General features: G+C 37.4%; 1 protein-coding gene across 3 annotated transcripts in view; it reads left to right on the top strand.

Annotated features, from left to right (window-relative positions):
* Positions 1-227: 227 nt before the first annotated feature.
* Positions 228-15091, top strand: part of MMS22L (MMS22 like, DNA repair protein) — a 156152-nt gene continuing 141288 nt past the window's right edge. Inside the window, exons 1-4 of one of the 3 annotated variants that reach the window (XM_023587680.3) lie at positions 228-368; positions 922-1154; positions 2153-2278; positions 3721-3770. In XM_023587680.3, coding sequence (XP_023443448.2) covers positions 994-1154; positions 2153-2278; positions 3721-3770 — 337 coding nt within the window. In that variant the 5' untranslated portion in view covers positions 228-368; positions 922-993. The remainder of the gene's footprint in view (positions 369-921; positions 1155-2152; positions 2279-3720; positions 3771-15091) is intronic. The other 2 variants (XM_004454567.5, XM_071218604.1) reach the window with 2 other exon arrangements.

Raw genomic sequence — 15091 nt, 5'->3', positions numbered from 1 at the left:
GGGATACTCCCGCTGACCCCCAAAGCCTCCACACAGGAGTTTCAGTCTCAGTCTGGTTTCCTAGCAAAGTCCTGCCCGTTTACGAGTTCAACACGCCAACCAATAATACACTGGACAAAATACCGGGTTCACACAGTACACAGTAGCGCCCCACCGGCCTCTCGCGAGAACTCGCTAAGCGCAGGCGATTCCTGCTCAGACATCGCGAGAAGACCACGGCGAGGGGCGGGCTGTACTGATGTCCCGCCTTCCCTAAAGGCGCGCGTCGCGGCGGGAATTTCGCTTGTTCCGGATTTGGATCTCACGGATTATAGGGGTTGTAGTCGGTTCTGGTACGGGCAGATCCTGGGGACTGGAAGTGTGGACAGGTACAACACGCATGGTAGGGAGGGGCGACCCCGGGCTCGGCTGCCGCCTGATGCTCGGCACCCTGCTCCCGTCTCGGCGGGACTCGATGCCTGGTCCAGGGAGGGGTGGGGGATCGGCGCCCTGCACTGTCCTCCTGAACTCGGTTTCGAGCCTGCGAGTGAGCAATCTTGCTGTGCATCCGGGAAGAGCACTTTGTGCTGTTTAGGAACGCAGCCGAGGGCTCATTTCGAGGCACAATCTAGATTTGAAGCTGTCTGCCCTGCAACCATGTCTTCCCTCTTTATTCTGTTTTGGGCTGCAGGGTCTGACCTAGAAGCACAAAGTCGAAGTCCCTGCCAGAGCCAGTGCGGGATGTGTTTTGTCTTAAGTTCTGACAGCCTTGATTTCGGGGAGGTGGAGAGGGGGAGGAGGATTGTTGAGGATTTAGCTACTCGGGGGTTTTCGGTGATTTTTTTTTCTTTGCTCTCGGGTCACGTTTTCGCAGTTGCTTTTCCTACTTATTCGGGACCTTTCTGAGGTAACTCCCAATTTCTTGGCCCGCCCCACCTCTAGCAATCTCTTCAAAGCTTCTTTTTGGAATCCTCAATGAAAATCACAAGAGCATTTCGGGACATGAAGTAAACAATGGATAACTGTTCCCTTGCTTCGACGTACCTAACCGACAGCTTGGAGCTGGAACTGGGAAGAGAATGGTGCAAACTCCCTTGCTTTTCTTGTGATTTTGACAACAGAGGAGGAAGAAGTTTTTCTGGAGAGTCCTACCTTTCCAGCGGAGCGCTTAAGCGGTAGGTAAAAATTAAGATACTTTCCCTTATCCGATTATTAATTAGTTTGTTAGGAATCATACTTAATTATGATTTCAGATAGTTAAACTTTGATTTTCACAAAGCCATGGTTTGTAAATCGACTGAATACATCACACGCATATTCTGTTGTTGGTTTCCTGGTTAGGGCATACCCAAAAGTATTTTAAGTTTTAAGGAGATCTGTCTTTATAATTGATACCTCACTTCTACTTTAGCTTTGGGCTAAGGTGCTGGGCACCGATTTCCTTTTACTTAAAATGAATTCTGAACTACGTGGGCTTTTTGAAATGTTATTTTCCTTTAAAGAATGAGATGATAATTTAGAGCTTCACTTACTTCACTTAAGTAATTCTTAAGTAAGACACAAGACACTTTTTGTTGCCCCAATTCCTTCTAGCTCAATATCTATACATATATGAGTCATATAGGCTTAATCTTTTAAAACTTTATAATAAATGGACCAGTCAAAAGAATGTTTTTCAAAATCATTGCATTTGGCGTATACACACATATTGTAGTAAAACTGTTCTTGAAATATATATGAATACTTGAGATAATTTCAGTTAGAAAGCAAACCATTTTTGTTGATTTTATTGAGATTACCCAATTCGATTATGCTATTCACCAGACGTGGCTCAGAATAACTTTCAGGTATCTTAAAAAAATCAAATGTCCCTCCAAAGGATGAAATTCTACCACAACTGAAGACCATTTCAACAGGCAAATATATTTTCTACAGGCTTCTTTTTAAATTTTCTCTTTCAATTACATTACTCTATAGTTACACTTTTTATTCACTGAGTACTACTGAATTTTTAATGTAATCTAATTGTAATAATCTTGAATATGTAAGGTACCAAGGCCTTACATATTCCTGACTTTATAACATTAGGGCTGGTCATGTAATGTCAAGAAGACATTATATAGTATGGTATTTAGTATACTTTTCACGGGTTTAAATCTGAATTTCATTTCAGACTAATTTTGAATCTTGATCCTATACCAACTTTTTTTGAAGAAGATACAGTGGAAATATTTGGCATTCAATGGGTTACAGAAACTGCGTTAGTGAATTCATCTAGAGAGCTCTTTAATTTATTTAGGTATGTCATATGATTTTTTTTAATTGCCTATATGTAGATGCTGTTTGGTTTTATAAGTTAGATTGCTAGGTTGTTTCTAATACTGAAATGATTAAAGCACCAATAGAGTTGTGTTTGTTATTCACTCGTTTACCACTGTAATAACGATTACACAGATTGATGGAGTAATGTTTTAATGAGTTTCTTTTTGGTGATTTAAAAAATCTATATGTATTTGACATCAAGTATTAAAGGCAAATAATTAGGGCTTTGAATTACGTTGTAATTTTGGAATAAAAGTAAAATGCTTTGCTGCTTAGTAGCCATAGTCTTTTTTACTGATCTTTCGAGAATGAGTTCAGACTTTCTAGGCATATCTTTCAGACTGTGTAATAGGAATATGATTAATTCTCTATTTGGGTAATATTTAACAAAACTTTTAATGAAAAATTTCAAACATACACAAAAGCAGAATAGTTTAATGAACTTCTACATACATACCCATTCCTCAGTTACAATAAACATTTATAAAGATTTTATCATGCTTCCTTGATCTTTCCCCTCCCCCCCTTTTTTGGTTTAAGTATGTTGAAGCAAATTTAAGGCATCATATCTCAATTTTTAATACTTTAATTTGTATTTCTTAAATACAATGAACTTTTATTTTTATATAAACACTTCCGTTAGCACAATTAGCAAAATTAAAAATAATTATTTGTTATCCTTTAAAACCAAATTCATTTTCAGATTTTAGATGCCATTTTGAAGTGGGGTCAATTGTTGAAGACAAATTATTATCCAAAAGTGGGTGAAGAAAGTGTATATGGTACATTCAAATGATAATGGAATGGTGGAGAGATTTCTCCTACCCTGTCCCATGAGACTGTGAAGAGACACTAATGTGTCTGTACCTTCTCATACCTTCAGAACAGGCTGGTATACATTACAGAAAAAGTGAATCTTTATCCAGGACATCATGAATATTGGTCAATTTTTAAGGAGTTGAAAGGCATTTAGGCTGAAAAACCAAATCTAGCTTTCCTTGCTAAATCTAGTCTACTTTATTCTATTTATTTTCTGAACTCCTGCTGTATTATTGTGATGATACAATTTAACATTTCCTTGTATTACTGTTAACCTAGGCTGTTTTATAGAAATATTTTAAACTTCTTGAAGATATAAATAGTATCTCATTGATAGTGAGAATCTGTTATGCTTGAAAATAATTCCTGATATATGCAGTTTCTAATAGACTTTTTTGGAAGGTCAAAGACATATTTTATCTCCTCTCAACGTCTTCACTACTGGAAGCTCAACTTTCAATAAACATTCACTAAATATTGAACATCCACAAATGAGAGGCAATGAAGCTATCAACATCAAATTTGGAAACATTATCCATGTAATTGTTACATGCTTTAAATTCTTCTAAATTAACTCTCACTTTACATTTTCAAAATTAGGCAACAACTGTACAATTTGGAAACCTTACTACAGGCTAGCTGTGATTTTGGTAAGTTAAAGTGTGTTTAATCACAAAAAGTAAGGCTGCTGTACTAATGAATTTAACATGGGTCCATGACAGTGTAATTGGGATTTTGTGAATAAGAAGGAAGAGCTCAGTCAGAAGTTCAGTAATACAGTGTATACAGTGATCAGAAAATATATGGTATTTAAATTTTGTTGTAACTGAGATTTATAGTATTTTTTCAGATCTCAAGGCTGTAAATGTAAAACTGATTTAAGGCTAAACCTCTCTGAAGTGAATTAGTGCTTGTTTTGGGACTGAGGAGTGGGATGGAGCATTTAAAGGAAAAATAGAACCTGACTTGACCTCTTGCCTTTTCTTTTTTTCATTTTTTGTTTTTGTGGGTATTTGTGTTTGTTTGTTTTTTTGTTTTTTTTTGAGGTATTGGGGCTGCGATTGAATCTGGGTGTATATGGGAAGCTGGCACTCAACCACTGAGTCACATTGTCATCCCAGAGTTGGCTTTTTTGTTTGTTTGCTTGTGTTTTTTGTTTTGTTTTGTTTTTGGGAGGCACCAAGACTGAACCTGGGACCTTCCCATGTGGGAAGTAGGTGCCAGGTGCTCAACCACTTGAGCCACAACCACTCCTTTTGCTATCTTTTTTATCTTTCTTTCTGCTTTCTGGGTGTTTTTGTTTTTGTGAGTTTTTTTTCTGGCATTTAATGGGGCTTTCTTCTGGATTTACTGAAGGAAGGTAGTGAAGAGAATGGAAAGGTACTGTGTGTTTTAGAGTGGGCTAGCTGCTGCTTTCCTGCAGTTTTGGTTCAGTGTAGTAATTATGGCTTTGTAGTCAGCCTGGGTTCCAACTCTGTTGCCACTATTTGCTAAGTGTGTGTCTCACATCAAGTACTAGTTCGCATCTCATTGAGTTCTTACAAGGATTAAAGATATAATGCATGCTATATGCTTAGCCTGATACCTGTATTTGATAATGCCCCACAATCAAAGACCATTGGGGCACACTTAGGTCAAACACAGGTTTATCAACTTACCAAGCAAGGGGGAAACACACATGAGGAACATTTGGGGTCTCTCAATAAGAGGTTTAGGGCTTGTACTGGCTGATTTTTAGGGAGAGTTTAAGAAGGCTAGGGATTTATCCTGGATTGGATGCTGTTAGGAAACACGGACAATTTGATGATTGCGTATGTTGGTTCTTATCTAGGAGGTGGGATGGATAAAGCAGTGTTAGGGTTCTCATTAGTAGAGAGGCAATAGTCACATTAGCTAGAAGAAGGGCATGTGTTTTTTTTTTTGGTGTGATTGCATAGTTCTTTGTTTCTGTGTTCAGACATGACTACAGAGAGGTCTTTGTGTTTTTTTCTTTTCAATTTTCATTTTTTATTTTGAAATAATTTCAAATTTACAAGACAGAAAAATAATACAAACCCCATACAGGGAACTCTAGCATACCCCTACTTCCTGAGAGGCCCAGACTTAACCAATTATAATATTTTGCCACTTTCCCTCTATACTTCTTTTTTTATTTTATTCCCTTCCCCACCCATGTTCCCCCCGTTGTCTGGTCTCCATGTCCATTCACTGTATGTTCTTCTGTGTCAGCTTGTATTCTCATTAGGCGGCTCTGGGAACCGATCCTAGGACCTTCTGGAGTGGGAGAGAAGCGATTACTCTCTTGTGCCACCTCAACTCTTTATTCTGGTATCTTCTTATTTTCTCTTCTTTGTGTCTCTTGTTGCGCCAGCTCTCTGCATTGGCTGGCACTTCTGTGTGGGGCGGCTTTCCCATACTGGGCAGCATTCCCACACAGGGCAGCACTCCTGCACAGGGCGGCATTCCCCTGTGGGCTGGCACTCCGTATGGGCCAGCTCACTGCATGGGCCATCTTGCCCTCACCAGGAGGCCCTGGGCATCGAGCCCTAGACCTCCTGTATGGTAGACAGGAGCCCAGTTGGTTGAGCCACATCTGTTTCCCTGCTGTATCATTCTATTTATTGTCTATTTATCTGTTTTCTAAATATTTGAGACCAGGTACAGCACATCATATCCTTGACCACAGTCCATTTCCTATATAAAGGGTATTCACTTATATATTCCCTTTAAATGCAGTTATCAAGTTCAAGAAATTTAACATTGATATAGAGCTTACAGTCTATATTCCACTTTTTCTTTTGTCCCAATAATGTCCTTTTTGGGCCTTGTCTCCTCCATTCTTAGATCCTATACAGTATGATGTATTGCATTTAATTATCATTGTTTCTTTCATTTCTCTTTTTAACTGTGCAAACATATATACAATGTAAACCTTCCCATCCCAACCCTTCCCATGTATACCATTTAGTGGAATTAATCACATTCACAGTGTTTTAATGTCCTTATTGCCATCCATTACCATGTTTCCCTTCATCCCAAACAGAAATCCTATACTCATTTTGCATTTCTTTTTTGTTGCCCCTGTCGCCCACCCCTATTAATCTGTACTCTTTGTTCTATTTCTTTGAGTTTCCATATTCTCTGATATTTACTTTGTGATTACTGTGGGGCTTACATTTAACATTCTGAATCTATAACAGTCTTGTTTACTTTGCTACGAGTTTCATTTTAATAGTATACACAAACTATGTTCTTCTGCTCCTCTGTGCCCCACCTTTAGATAGTTCTTGTCACAAATTACACGTTTATACATTAGGAGTCCAAAACCATTGATTTAGCATTACATTTTATGCATTTGCCTTTTAGATCCTCTAAGAGTAAAAAGTGGCATTACAAATCAAAAATATAATAGTACTGGTGATTATATTTTCCCGTTACCTTTACCAGAGTTCTAAATTTCTTTATGTGGTTTGTCAATTGGTCTTTTCTTTCAAACTGCAGAACTATCTTTAGTATCTCTTACAGGATAGTGATGAACTTCCTCAGCTTTTGTTTATTTAGGAATGTTTTATCCTTGCCCTCATTTGTAAAAGACAGTCTGGTTGAATGTAAAATTCTAGGTTGGCAATTGTTTTCTTTCAACACTTGAAATGTTTTGTCCCACTGTCTTGCTTCCATCATTTCTGATGAGAAGTTGGCATTTAATTTTACTGAAGTTCCCTTGTATGTGATACTTTGCTTCTGTCCTGTGGTTTTTAGAATTCTCTCTTTATCTTTCGTATTTGACAATCTGATTATAACACTGTGTGATGTGGGTCTTTTTAGGTTTATCCTCTTGAGTTTTTTGAGCATCTTGGAGGTGTATATTCATGTCTTTTGTTAAATATAGAAAGTTTTCAGCCACTATTTCTTTTGACTATTTTCTCTCTGTCCCTTTCTCTTTTTCTCCTTCTGGGACTCCCAAAGTGCTTATATTGGTATACCTCACGGTAGCCCACAGGTTGCTAAGGCTCTGCTCACTTTTCTTCATTTTTTTGCTCCTCTTACTGGATGATTTCATTTGTCTTATCTTCAGGTTTACTGATTCTTTTTTTCTGCCAGCTCCAATCTCATGTAGAGCCCCTCTAGTAAATTTTTCATTTGTTACTATGTTCTTCATTTCTGTTTGGTTCATTTTTTTAATTTCCATTGCTTTATTGGTAATCTCTTTGTGCTCATCTGTGGCATCCTGATTTCCTTTAGTTCTTTGTCCATGATTTCTTTGAGCTCTTTGAGCATATTTAGGGCCATTTAAAAAAAATTCTTAGTCTGGAATGTTCCAGATTTGATCCTTCTTCACTTATAGTTGGTAATTCTTTAATCTCCTTTGCCTGGGCACTGTTTCCTGTTTCTTCATGTTTTCCTATTTTTTGTTGAGACCTGGACATTTTGGTATTTTAATGTGTTATTGCTGGAATTTAGACTCTGGGGTGTCCTTTCCTTAAGCTTGTTTCCAGCTAGTGTTATTATTGAGCTTTTCTTAGATGCCAGGGCCTAACAAAAAAAAAGGAAAAGAGGAAAACACCTTCCTAGTCTTGATAGATTCACTTGTACAAGTGCTTTCCTTCAAAGTTTATCCATAAAATGAGTTCAAAGGATAGCTCTAAGCCAAAGCATAGGGACTGCCTTGTTCTTTTCTGCATGCAAGTCTCGTCTTGGACGTGTGTTTGGCCCTAGGAATTCTCTTGCTTACATGGAATATGAGTGTCCCCTCTTCCTTAGGAAACAGGTTTTTGTGGTCCTGGGCACTGAACTGTATGTATTTCAGCCAGCTACCTCTCGCTTGAGGCAGCCACTTGACTCTCTCCCATATGGATATGGGAGAGCTGTGTGAGCCACCTTCTATATGCAGGGTAAATTCTGGTACATCATGTCCCTCAGACAACCACCAGACAGATTTGGTCAGGCATACCTACTGCCAGGGTATTTGCATAGGATTATTCTGCTCCCTTTGGAATCAGGACCAGGAATCTGCACTTGGAATACAGGCTGGCTCTGTTCTGAGTTGGTGAAGGGGTAGGGAAGGGTCAGTAAAGGTGCCACAAGATCCTACTGCTTTTAAGTAGCTTTAATTCTTGATTTGGTGTTTGCTCTGTTATTGCAGTCCTTTACCTGTTTTCTGGAGCTTTGAGAAAAATGTTTCTACCAGTTCTTGTTGATTGTCCAGAGCTTCTGTGGCGGTGGGGGGATAGAAATATTTAGTGTGCACTTCTTTGTGTGTGTGAATTTTTTCACTTGACATAATGTTTTCATGATTGATTCATGTTATTATGTATGTATCAGTAATTTGTTCCCTTCTATTTCTGAGAAATGCTCCATTTTTGAAAGATACCACACACTTTTATTGACTCATCTGTTGATAGATATTTTGGTTGTTTACAATTTTTGGCAATTACAAATACAGCTGCTGAGAACATTCTTGTACAGGATTTTTGTGGGCTTACGTATTCATCAGATTATCAGGTAACAACCCCAAAGGTCTTTACATTCTGTCCTAACTTTTTTTTTTTTTTTATTGTCCTTTTCAGTTTAGCTGTTTCAGTCCATGTGTAATGATAATGCATCTTGTGGGTTTTTTTCCCACAAAATCTGGTTTTTATAGATTTCTTGTATGTAAAGCTGTGTGTTGTATCTTTTTTGTTTGCTTTTTAAAACTTTTATTGTTGTATATATAGTCAATTCAATTTCCCCTTTAAACCACTTTGAAGTGTACAATTCAGTGGTATTAATTACATTCACAGTATTGTGCTACCATAATCAACATCCATTACCCCACCTTTTTGAACACCTCAAACAGAAACTATAGCGTTAGACAATAACTCCCTCTACCCCTGGTAATGTTTAACCTGTCTATGAAATTTGTTTATACTAGTTATTTCATATAAGCAAGCTTATACAATATTTGTCTTTATATCTGGCTTTACTCAATATGATGTTTTCAAGGTTCAACTCTGTTGTACTATGTATCAAAACATCATTCCTTTTTATGGCTGAATAATACTCCATTGTATATCTATATATGCCATATTTTGTATATTCATTAATCTGTTGGACATTTTGGTTGCTATCATGTTTTGGCTGTTTCAAGTAATGCTGCTATAAACATTCGGGTACAAATATCTGTTCAATTCCCTGCTTCCAATTCTTTTGGATATATACCAAGAAATGGGATTGATTACCAGGTCATATGGTAATTCTTTGTTCAATTTTCTGAGGACCTGCCAAACTTACCATAGTGGCTGCACTGTTTTACAATGTCATCAACAATACATATGGTTCTAATTACTCCACATTCTTGCCAACACTTATTTTATATATTTTTGATAGTAGCTATGCTAGTGGGTGTGAAGTGGTATCTGTGGTTTTGATTTGTATTTCCCCAATGCCTGGTGATGTTGAGTAACTTTTTATATGCTTACTGACCAATTGTATATTTTCCTTGGAGAAATATCTATTCAGGTCCATTGCTCATTTTTAAATTGGGTCATTTGTCTTTTTGTTGTTGAGCTGTAGCAGTTCTTTATATATTTTGGGTATTAAACTCTTATCACATATATGGTAGTTATTTTCTTCCATTCTACAGAGTGTCTGTTATTTTCTTGATAGTGTCCTTTGACATTAAGGTTTTGAAGTTTCCCCAAGTTTTCTTCAGAGTTTTATGGGTTTAACATGTACATTCTTATGTTAGGTTCTCGGTCCATTTAGAGTTAGTTTTCGTTTATGGTGTGAGGTATGGGTCCAACTTCATTCTCTTGCAAGTGAATATCCACTTTTTCCAGAACCATATGTTGAAGAAATCATTCTTTTCTCAATATATTTAGCACCGTTGTAAAAAACAGTTGGTCATAGAGTTTATTTCTGAACTCTCATTTCTATTCCATTGGTCTGTATGTCTGTCTTTTTACCACTACCACTCTGTTTTGATTACTTTGGCTTTGTAGTAAGTTTTGGAATCTGGAAATGTGAGAACTGCAACTTTTGCAGTATTGATTTGGCTATTCAGGGCTGCTTATGATTACATATGAATTTGAGGATCAGCTTTTCCACTTCTACAAGTAGGCTGCTAGGATTTTGATAGGTATTGCATTGAATCTGTTGATCTCTTTAAGTAGTATTGACATCTTGGCACTACTGAGTGTTCCTATCTATGGACACAGGATGCTTGGCATTTATTTAGTTCTTTAATTTCTTTCAGTGTGTGTTAGTTCTCAGTACACAACTCCTTCATCTCCTTGTTTCAATTTATTTCTAGCCATTTTATTCTTTTAGGAGCTATTGTGAATGGTATTTTTAAAAATTTCCATTTCAGACTATTTGCTGGTGTATAGAAACAGCTGATTTTTTATTGTGACTTTACTTTGGATTCCTATGATGATTGTTCATATGTTTAGTCGTCATTTGAAGAGGCAGAAGAAAGTATCAGTGAGCTTGAAGACAGGACCTCTGAAAGTGAACATACAAAAGAACAGGTAAATAAAAGAATGGGAAAAAATTGAACAGGATCTTGGGAAACTAAATGGATACAAGAGACATGCAAACATATGTGTCATGGGTGTCCCAGAAGTAGAAGAGAAGGGAAAGGGGTCAGAAGGAATATTTGAGGAAATAATTGTACAAAATTTTCCAACCCTATTGAAGGACAGAAATCTGTGTCCAAGAAGCACAGTGTACTCCCATCTGAATAAATGTGGGTAGACCTACTCCAAGATGTATACTAATCAGAATGTCAAATGCCAACAATAAAGAGGGAATCCTGAGGGAAGTGGATATGGCTCAACTGATAGAGCGTCTGCCTACCACATGGGAAGTCTAGGGTTCGAACCTAGGGCCTCTTGACCCTTGTGGTGAGCTGGCCCACATGCAGCATTGCCATGCACAAGGAGTGCTGTGCCACACAGGGGCGTCCCCTGTGTAGGGGAGCCCCACGTGCAAGGATTGTGTCCTGCATCAAGCTGCCCTGCATGAAGAAAAAAGTGCAGCCCGCCCAGGAGTGGTGCTGCATACATGGACAGCTGACACAGCAAGATGACACAACAGAAAGAGACAGATTCCTGGTGCCACCGAGAATGCAAGCGGACACAGAAGAACACACCGCGAATGGACACAGAGCAGACACTGGGTGGGGGGGAGAATCCTGAGAGCAGCAAGAAAAAAGCAATTCGTAACATATAAGAGATGCCTAGTAAGATTAAGTGCTGATTTTTCCTCAGAAACCGTGGAGGGAAGAAGATGATGGTATGATATATTTAAAGTACTGCAAGAGAAAAACTGCCAGCCAAGACTCTTTTATCCAGAAAGATTATCTTTAAAAAACGAGGGTGAGTTTAGTATTCGTAGATAAACAGAAACTGAAAGAGTTTGTAACAAAGAGACCACCTTTGCAGGAAATACTAAAAGGAGTGCTACAGCCTGAAAAGAAAATACAGAGAATTTGAAGAGACTCTAGAAATGAAGATTATATCAGTAAAAGTAAATAAAAATGTCAAGACTGGTGAAAATAAGATATGACAGATAAAACTGAAAGGTCAAAATGGATGAAGTAAGAACTGCCTTTACAGTAATAACATTGAATGTTAGTGGATTAAACATCCCAATCAAAAGGCACAGACTGGTGGAATGAATAACAAAATATGAGCCATCTATATGCTATCTATAAGAGACTCACCTGAGACCCAAGGATACAAATAGATTGAAAATGAAAGGCTGGAAAAAGATACTCCACACATGCAGTAACCCAAAAATAGCTGGAATAGCTCTACTCATATTGGATGAAATAGACCTTAAAAGCAAAGCTGTTACTAGAGACAAGGAAGGACATTATATGTTAATAAAGGGAACAGTTCACCAGGAAGAAATAGCAATCATAAATTTATATGTACCTAACCAGGATGCCTCAAACTGCATGAGGCAAACACTGGCAAAACTGAAGGGAGAAATAGATGTCTCTACAATAATAGTTGGCGACTTCAATATACCATTCTCATCATTAGATAGAACATCTGGGCAGAGGATCAATAAAGAAACAGAGAGCTTGAATAATATAAATGAACTCAACCTAATAGATGTATATAGAACATTGCACCCCAAAATAGCAGGATATACATTCTTCTCAAGTATTCATGGATCTTTTTCCAGGATAGACCATATGTTTGATCACAAAGCAGATTTCTGTAAGTTTAAAAGGATAGAAATTGTACAAAGCATTTTCTTTGATCAACAACAGGAAAAAGGGAAAATTCATAAATATATGGAGATTACACAACACACTCTTAAATAATCAGTGGCCCAAAGAAAAAATTGCAAGAGAAATTAGTAAATATTTTGAGACTAATGAGGAAAAGAACACAACATATCAGAACCTATAGAATAAAGCCAAGGCAATACTGAGTAGTAAATTTATAGCCCTCAGTGCTTACATTAAAAAAGAAGGAGCTAAAATTAATGACCTAACTACACACCAGGAGAAACTAGAAAAAAGAACAACAAACTATTCTCAAACAATAAGCAGGAATGAAATAAAGATCAGAGGAGAAATAAATGAAATAGAGAGCAACAACAAAAAATAGAGAATTAACTAAACCAAAGTTGGTTCTTTGAGAAGATCACTAAAATAGAAAAATCCTTAGCTAGAGTGACAATGAAAAAAAGAGAGAAGCAGCAAATAAAATCAGAAATGAAAATGGGACATTACTAGTGATCCCACAGGAATAAGAGAGATCATATAGGATACTATAAATAAATCTATGCCAACAAGCTAGACAATGTAGATGAAATGGACAAATTCCTAGGAACATATGAACAACATATAGCTTAATAAATTACATTAATAAATAAAAGTAAAATCACAATCACATGATCATCTCCATTAATGCGGAAAAGGCATTTGAAAAAATACAGCATCCTCTTTTGATAAAAATACTTGGAATGATAGGAATTGAAGGATACTTTCTCAGCACAATAAAGGGCATATATGAAAACCCTTAGCTAAAATTCCACTCAATGGTGAAAGACTGAAAGCTTTCCACTTTCATTATGCCCACTGTCACCGCTGTTGTTCAGTGTAATGCCAGAGATTGTAGTGAGAGCATTCAGGGAAGAAAAAGAAATAAAAGCCATCCAAATTGGAAAGGAAGAAGTAAAACTTTCGCTTTCAGATATGATAAGATCCTATACCTAGGAAGTCCTGAAAAAATCTACAACAAAGCTAGTAGTGCTAAAAAACAAGTTCAGCAAAGTAGCAGGATACAAGATTAATACCCCCAACTCAGTATTGTTTCTATACACTAGTAATGAGCAATCTGAAGAGGAAGTCAGCAAAACAATTCCACTTAAAATAGTGATTAAAAGAATCAGGGATTTAGGAATAAATGTAATCAAGTATGTAATGCTCTCTTATTTAGAAAACTACAATACATTGGTAAAAGAAATCAAAGAAGACCTAAATAAGTGGAAGAACATTCCATGTTCATGGATTTGAAAACTAAATGTCATTAAGATGGAAACTACCAAAATTGATATACAGATTCAGTGCAATTCCAGTAAAAATTCCAATAGCCTTTTTTAAAGAAAAGGAAAACCCAATTATCAAACTTATTTTGGAAGGGTAAGTGGCCCTGAATAGCCATGAACATCTTAAAAAGGAAAAACAAGAGGAGTGGTTGTGGTTCAAGTGATTGGGCTCCTGTCTGCCATATGAAAGTTCAGGGTTCAGTTTCTGGGGACTCTTGGTGAAGGCAAGCTAGCCTGTGCAGTGAGTTGGCCTGTGTGGCAAGCCAGCCCAAGTGAAGAGCTGGCCCACTCAGGAGTGCTGGCCCACTTGGCAAGCTGGCCAGCAAGATGATGTGACAAAAAGAGACACAGAGGAGAGACAATAAGAGATGCAGCAGACCTGGGAGCTGAGGTGGTGCAAGAGATTGAGTGCCTCTCTCCCACTCTGGAAGGTCCCAGGATCAGTTCCTTTTGCCTCCTAAAGAAAAGAGAAGCAGACACAAAAGAATGCACAGTGAATGGACACAGAGAGCAGACAAAGGGGAAGGAGAGGAATAAATAAATCAATAAATCTTAAAAAAAAAAGGAGAAATGAAAGTAGAGGACTTGTACTTCCAGACTTTAAATCATATTACCTAGCTACCATGGTAAAAACAGCATGGTGCTGACATAAAGATAGAAATAGAGACCGAATTGGTGGTTCAGAAACAGACTCATATCTATAGTCAAGTGAATTTTGACAAGGCTTTAAATCCAACCCAGCTGGGGCAGAGCAGCCTATTCAAAAGATGGTACTGGGAGAACTGGATATCCAGATCCAAAAAGAGGACCCTTATCTCACACCTTATATAAAAATTAACTCAACATGGATGAAAGACCTAAATAAAAAAGCTAGAACTATAAAACTCCCAGGTGAAAACTCATGAAAATATCTCCAAAACTTGGTGGTAGGTGGTGGTTTCTTAAAGCTTACTCTCAAAGCATGAGCAATGAAAGGAAAAATGGCTGAATGGGACCTCCTCAAACGAAAACAATTCTGTGATTCAGAGGACTTTGTCAAGAAGGTGAAAGGGCAGGCCACTCAATGGGAGAAAATATTTGGAAACCACATGTCCAATTAGGGTTTGATTTCCATGGTACATAAAGAGATCATACAAGTCCACAATATAAGGGAACTAATCCAATGAAAAAAATGGGCAAAAGACTTAAATAGACATTTTACCAAAGAGGAAATACAAATGGTGAAAAAGCACATGAAAAGACATTCCGCATTACTACCTATTAGGGAAACGCTGTGAAAACTATAATGAATATCATTTCACAATTTAATAATTGCCATTCTTAAAAAACAGAAAACCTCTACTACAGAGGATGTGAAAAAATAGGAACACTCCTTAAGTGTTGGTAGGAATGTAGGATGGTGCAGCCTCTGTGGAATACAGTT

The sequence above is a fragment of the Dasypus novemcinctus genome, chromosome 11, assembly GCF_030445035.2.
Source record: "Dasypus novemcinctus isolate mDasNov1 chromosome 11, mDasNov1.1.hap2, whole genome shotgun sequence".
Lineage (NCBI taxonomy): Eukaryota > Metazoa > Chordata > Mammalia > Cingulata > Dasypodidae > Dasypus > Dasypus novemcinctus.
This window is presented reverse-complemented; position numbering and strand designations above follow the sequence as displayed.